Genomic DNA, 7,519 nt, shown 5'->3' with positions numbered 1-7,519 from the left:
TAGTTAATTAAAATAGCGCAAATTCTCTCATTAAAATGCGGATGTACATATTTAGCAATTTGCTGAGCTGACCTTGAGATTTACAAATATTCCCCTTTCCAACCAAACTGTTAATGACTGAGTCCAAGAACAACATGACGAACTCAGGCGAAAAGTCCCGCGCACACTGATTGGCCAAGCGTCTCCGGCTTTACCGTGATTGGCAGCTTTCTCCCTTTTCTGATTGGGTCGTCCTGGTGTCAATCAAACACCGCTTCCTCCTGTTTCGCTGTCACGAGCGATCCGGGAGCGGGGGCAGCAGCTGTTGGTTTGACTTTCAGCTTGCTGTTTCTATAGGGAATCGCCATTATGCATTTAAAGCGGATAGCATAGCAAGCCAACTGGGGTAGTTACTGCATGGCAATAAATTGCTAATATTTTCAGTGTGAGAGGAGTGGTGGGTTGGATTGGGCAGTTCATGGGCCTGGACAGCCACTTGAGCGAGGGAGGGTGCAACGCGGCTCCAGCGCTTTGTTTACCTTAGTCTTGCCGGCTCGCAGATGCCCCGGGCCGGCTCAGTTTTCACCGCCGACTCCCGGCAAAACATCCTTTCCACCTCCCTCCCTCCCTTTTTTCCCCTGGGTTTATAATATTTTTTTATAAAGATGGCGGAGGAACCACAGGCTGCAAACTAATGACTGTCAGAAACATCGCTTCAATTTGTAATATGGTGAGTAGACGGCCGTGGACATTTTCAGGGTCCGTGAACTGGATGCACGCATACATTTGGAGTTTGATTTACAGTGCAGACAATTGCCCATCTAATCCAGGCAGAATTCGGATTTAGAAATCCGATTTAACTGTACCAGCGTTTAAAGTTATGTACCAATGTGTATTCATTTTGCAAATGAAAAAAAATTGACATCTGCATGAATAGTTCAAATTCGGTGCTACATGTATGTTATCTCGATGTATATGGACATAATATATACATGAACTAGAATAGTCAAATTGCAGATGAATCAAAATGAAACTTCTCTTAACGCACTTCCACAAGTAGAAATTATATCTTTATATACACAGAAAGCATGCACTGCTTTGAAACTATGGAGTTGCAGCATAAGCGTAATGGGTGTATTGTGTTTGAAAAATTAACTTTTGGAAATGTGTTGCATGACATTATTTACCCGTTATTTTGTGTAAATCGCAAATACAGAGCACTTGCATGAAGAAATGTTGGTCACTTAAGCAACCATACAGGTGTATCGTAGTATAGAAACAACTGTACAAAAGTAGTTTGTGACCCTTGAAGCAGATTGTATTAAAACGTTTATCGTATTCTGATTTAAGGAAAACAATTATTGAATGGATTTTAAAGGAACCTTGCAGGGCACAGGTTGAGCCATCCCTGGATACTACAACTGGAGTAGGCTTTCAGTAAGAGTTTTGGAGGAAAAAACCCAGGAATCAATTTAAGAAACAATTGGATGCTGCAATGGGGATCTTTAAGACCTTTCTAGAAGGATGGATTGAAAATAAGTTTGCATGCATTATTAGTTTTGAGTGGGCAGTTTGTCTTGTATTAATAGTGTCCCCTCTTGGGTGGGGCAAAGGCGCTTTTATTTATTTTGTCATTGGGCTTGTGCCCAATGCCATTCTAGTGACCCAATTTAGAATAGGCAGATGGGAGGAATGGCCTTTCTCATCTGTTATCTTGTGAATGGGGAGGATGAGACCCCTTTATTTTACATCAACAGTGTAGGACAATTCATGTTTTCTCCCTTATTAGGACAAACTAAAGAAATCTCTGGGGGCTTGTTAGGATCTCAACTACATTATTTATTTAGATATTGGAGTTTACAGCATAGAATGAAATCGACAATGCTTTGGTTGTGTACTTGCAGTGCTGACCTCTGTTTTTTGTGCTTGATTTCTGGTTCTTTAGCAGGAATGGGGGACAGAGAGCAGTACTATATGTACACAAACGATGTTTCAGATATTGATCCCTGCTTCAAAACATTTATCAATATCTTGAAAATGGATAATACTGGTATTTTTCCCTTCTGTGTTTTTAGTTTGCATCTTGTGATTGGGGGAAAAAAATGATGGAGTACTGTGTTTTCAGCAGGATTCAGACCTTTTTTGCCAGCAGTGATGTGTGTAGGTTTTTGTAAGCAGGTGGACCTGGGGTTTAGTGGTAAACTTGAGGGCTGACATTTTGAGAAAAACAAACTTCATTGGTAGAAATTTTTGGGACATTCTTGTGTCTATGCAAAGAAAAATGAGATATCATCTATCACACAATGAAGAAACAGTGAGCTAAAGCTTTAATTGTTTATTTAATAGAAGTGCAATTTATATTTATTTTCAATTGGCATCTAGCGGAATGTTTATATTTCTGAATGTTAAAATTCCTTAATACCCGTCAGCATAAACGCTCAAAACAACTACATTCTTTACTAGGCTCTACGGCTGGTATAAAAGTTTATTCTTAATATGTGGATGGTAAGTTTGAGGTCACAAGCTTGGCTACTGTTTGGTTGTAGGCTGTAAGATTGATCTGTAACTATCTGGTACTGTACAACCAAGGTTCAAACTAGTAAAAAGTAAATTTAGGATTGATATCAGGAAATTGTTCACAAGAGTGAACAACATTCCGAATGGGCTTCTAAATAGAGTAATGGAGGCAAACCCCTGGAATTATTTAAGAAACAATGGGCTGTTGCAATGTGGAGATTTGTGATCTTTTTGGCTGGATTAATTTAGATGGGCTGAATGGCCTTCCTCATGTGTAACCCATAAGCATCTATTGCACAGTTGTATAGTAAAAGATAACTACAACTAAGAAGTAAGGGGTTTAGGTATCATAAGCTAAGAGGAAGCCCAAAGGACGTTAGTGATATATGAGCCCTATGTGATGTATGTGTAATTATCTTGAATTTCCTAGTTTTATTTGATCAATTTGTACAATAGATTTCTGTGCTTTGTTGAAAATGGCTGTTTGATTTGTTTTATTATTTTGTGACACACTTGTGTTGACATAAGCAAAGCTATAATTCACATGAGATCTAGGATTATTTGTTACTGTGGATATCTAGGGCTCCAGACAAATGATCATTTGGGCATAGAATGGGCAAGTGTGGAGGAATGTTGTAAATTATTGGCCTAGGATTATAAGAGAGAGAAGTTACTGTTATGAACAGTACATCAGGTCAAGAGCAAGAACATGCATTTATTATCAACATCTCAGTAAAAGTACTGAAAGTTGAAGTATTGGTGCACCCAATATATTTTATGATTGTTAAAGGTGGGAAAAGTAACCTTTTTGAATTTGGTTTCGCTGCGTTGACAGTTACTTATTTAAAGTCCTGTATTTTAGTTGGTACTATAAATGTCGTTATTGCATAGTGAGACTCGGGGCCACTAATTTCATGTGGCCCTCAGTGTCTCAATGCAATAACAACATTTACAGTTACATTAAATGTGCCACCTTTGCCTTTTGGACCTTTTTGATAATTTGGGCCTATAAATACGAAATAGCTGCGGTGACTGCCACATTACAAACTTCAATGAAAAATATAGTTAAAAGGTGTCTAACAATATGAAAATGCACACTTGAAATGGGTTGTGGCTGTCAGCTAAGGAACTCTGAGCTTTATTTACAATTCTATGGAGCTGCTTAGCTTTATTTCTTTAGTGAGCAAAACATTTTTGACCAGACTTGTTCAGTTTGCTGATCCAAGATGGTAAGCAATAAGTTAATGAATAGGCTTTTAGATCTATAATACAAATCTTAAAAACCATATAACTTTGGAGAAAATTACTTCCCTATTGAGTTGAATCTTTTGCTTGCAAGCACAAGAAAATGGCCTTTAACCATAGATAAAAATTATTGAAATTTCTTCAAGTTCAAAATCTTTTTTCTCTCTACCCTTCAAACTTGCGGATCAAAAATCTTCTTCATTTTCCCCTTCTATCTCATTGATGGTGTTACCCTGCCTTGTGAAATGTGTCGCCTGACAGTTACTGTTATGGAGGCTGCTTTCTGTTTTGATATGCTTGCAGATCTCCACAATTTGTAACCCGTGTAATTTTATTGGTCAAGATTCCTGTTCTGATTTATAATCGTGAGAATTGAAACTAGAATGCCTTATAAACTGGCATCGCATGGCTCTTAATTGCTGGGACCAGTCTGTCGGGGTTTTCCAGAGAGCTTGCACAAAGCAGACCCTTACTGTATGCACAATTACTACAGTTTGTGAATGCAGGCCTTTGAACGAGTCACAATAGAGCCACAAAACTGGCAAAGATCACCCACAAAAGAGGTTTAAATACTGAATTTGAGGTAAATATGTGGCTTTACTCCACCCAGAACAGTAAGGTGCACTTCACTTAGTCATTTCAGTTGAAAATTATAAAGGAGAAAGGTAGCTGAGTGTTTTTCTTTTTTGTTAAATTCTGGCAGCACTTCCCAGTTATTCCATCAGAAGACTGAGCGTCTCCATTTCATTTAGTTATTGTTCCTTTTTACAGTACCTGCTTTGTAGGATTGGGATTACAAAATGTTTGAACTCTCTCCAATACTAGTTACAAAAGGGTTTGACTAATTTTGAACATCACAGCAAAAAAATAGAGCCCAAGTGCTGTATTAAAATTAAAATTGTAATTGAGAATTAATTGTTTTTTATTTTATAAAAAAAAAATTGAGCTTCGTCTTTTTTGGTATTTACAAAAAAAATCTTGTCTTTTTTGCAACACATCGATGTTCTTTTTTTATCATTTGAGGACTACAATTGTGCATTACTGGAACAGAAAATTTGCCTGTTCGCCAAAGGATTAATTGCTTGCTATTGACTACACTGGATTTATTGATACAAGATATTATAATTCGGCCAGGGCAACATTTTTCTCATTTACTTTTTACAAGGTTATAGGAGTAAAATATACTAGCCCAATGGAAGAGTATTTTGCAGGATCACTTGGTTTATATAAATGCAACGGATTGATAAATGTGAAGATTAAATACTATCAGTTGTCTGTGGAGAGGGATTATGTACATCCGGGAGAAAGGAATAGAAGGTTATGCTGATGGAGTTAGATGAAGCAGGGTGAGATGGGCTCTTGTGGAGCATAAACTCTGGCAGAGACCAGTTGTTCTGAATGGCCTGATTCTCTGCTGTCACCTCTTTTTAGTTGCTGTTGGTATCAAAGTTTAGTTCTATTTTGGGGTGGGAAAAGTTTCACTGTCTTCATTCATAGTCCTTCCTCAGTCCCTATCGAATTTAATTCTCTTCCAAAGCAGGTTTAATTCTTGCATTTTTACCCTAGCTGTATGCACACATTGACTTGGGTGGCAATAATCAGTGTGTGTGTGTGTGGTGTGTGTGTTGTTTTTTATGTAAGGGAGAGGGTTTATTTTTCCTCAAAAGGGAGGATACTGGGACACCACACCATGTGTACATGTGAACTTAGCACTGCACTGCATAACACTTGCTGATTTGGGTAAATTATCTCTGGAGTTATTTCTATAATTGTAACCGAGCTGGCTGAGTCCTGAAGGACATAGCTGCCAGTCTGGGCCTGCGACAGGTGGTGAGAGAATCAACACAAGGGGAAAACCTACCTGACCTCGTCCTCGCCAATCTACCTGTCGCAGATGCATCTGTCCATGTCAGCATTGGTAGTAGTAACCACCACGCAGTCATTGTGGAGACGAAGTCCCGTCTTCACACTGAGGGCACCCTCCACCGTGCTAAATGGGATAGATTCAGAACAGATCTAGTAGCTCAAAACTGGCCATCCATGAGGCGCTGTGGGCCATCAGCAGTGGCAGAATTGTATTCCACCACAATCTGTAACCTCATGGCCTGGCATATCCCTCACTCTACCATTACCATCAAGCCAGGGGACCAACCCTGGTTCAATAAGGAGTGTAGAAGAGCATGCCAGGAGTAGCACTAGGCGTACCTAAAAATGCAGTGTCCAACTGGGGAAGCTGCAGCACAGGACTACATGCATGCTAAAAAGCAGAAGCAGCATGCTATAGACAGAGTTAAGCGATCCCACAATCAACAGATCAGATCAAAGCTCTGCAGTCCTGCCACATCCAGTCGTGAATGGTGGTGGACCATTAAACAACTAACGGGAGGAGGAGGCTCCATGAATATCCCCATCCTCAGTGATGGTGGAGCCCAGCACGTGAGTGCAAAAGACAAAGCTGAAGCGTTTGCAACCATCCTCAGCCAGAAGTGCCGAGTGGATGATCTATATCGGCCTCCCCTTGAGGTGCCCACCACCACAGAAGCCAGTCTTCAGCCAATTCAATTCACTCCACGTGATCTCAAGAAACAGCTGAGTGCACTGGATACAGCAAAGGCTGTGGGCCCCGACAACATCCCGGCTGTTGTGCTGAAGACTTGTGCTCCAGAACTAGCCACGCCTCTAGCCAAGCTGTTCCAGTACAGCTATAGCACTGGCATCTATCCAACAATGTGGAAAATTGCCCAGGTATGTCCTGTCCACAAAAAGCAGGACAAATCCAATCCGGCCAATTACCGCCACATCAGTCTACTTTCAATCATCAGCAAAGTGATGGAAGGTGTCGTCGACAGTGTTATCAAGCCGTACTTACTCACCAATAACCTGCTCACTGATGCCCAGTTTAGGTTCAGCCAGGACCACTTGGCTCCAGACCTCATTACAGCCTTTGCCCCAAACATGGACAACAGAGCTAAATTCCAGAGGTGAGGTGAGAGTAACTGCCCTTGACCTCCAGGCAGCATGTGACCGAGTGTGGCATCAAGGAGCCCTAGGAAAACTGAAGTCAATGGGAATTGGGGGGGGGGGGGTGTGTGTCAATCATCACAGCCCCAGGACATTGCTGCAGGAGTTCCTTTGGGCAGTGACTTGGGTTCAGCTGCTTCATCAGTGACCTTCCTGCCAACATAAGGTCAGAAGTGGGGATGTTCGCTGATGACTGCACAGTGTTCAGTGCCACTCGCAACTCCTCAGATAATGAAGTAGTCCATGCCTGCATGCAGCAAGACCTGGGCGACGTTCAGGCTTGGGCTGATAAATGGCAGGTAACATTCGCACCACACAAGTGCCAGGCAATGACTATCTCCAACAAGCGAGCGTCTAACCACTGCCCCTTGACATTCAACGGCATAACCATCGCCGAATCCCCCACCATCAATATCCTGGGGGTCACCATTGACCAGAGACTTAACTGGACCAGCCACACAAATACTGTGGCAACAAGAGCAGGTCAGAGGCTAGGTATTCTGCAGCAAATGTCTCTCACCTCCTGACTCCCCAAAGCCTTTCCACCATCTACAAGACGCAAGTCAGGAGTGTGATGGAATACTCTCCACTTGCCTGGATGAGTGCAGCTCCAACAACACTCAAGAAGCTCGACACCATCCAGGACAAAGCAGCCCGCTTGATTGGCACCCCATCCACCACCTTTAAACATTTACTCCCTCCACCACCGGCGCACTGTTGCTGCAGTGTGTACCATCTACAAGATGCACTACAGCAA

At 41.6% G+C, this 7,519-nt stretch overlaps 1 protein-coding gene across 2 annotated transcripts in view; it reads left to right on the top strand.

The window, feature by feature from the left end:
• The first annotated feature begins 274 nt into the window (after window positions 1-274).
• Window positions 275-7,519, top strand: part of usp46 (ubiquitin specific peptidase 46) — an 87,387-nt gene continuing 80,142 nt past the window's right edge. For both annotated transcript variants that reach the window (XM_085969948.1, XM_085969949.1), the window contains exon 1: window positions 275-709. In XM_085969948.1, coding sequence (XP_085826074.1) covers window positions 674-709 — 36 coding nt within the window. In that variant the 5' untranslated portion in view covers window positions 275-673. The remainder of the gene's footprint in view (window positions 710-7,519) is intronic.

The sequence above is a fragment of the Somniosus microcephalus genome, chromosome 2, assembly GCF_052327205.1.
Source record: "Somniosus microcephalus isolate GS21.2 chromosome 2, FLI_Smic_1.0, whole genome shotgun sequence".
Classification (NCBI taxonomy): Eukaryota; Metazoa; Chordata; class Chondrichthyes; order Squaliformes; family Somniosidae; genus Somniosus; species Somniosus microcephalus.
This window is presented reverse-complemented; position numbering and strand designations above follow the sequence as displayed.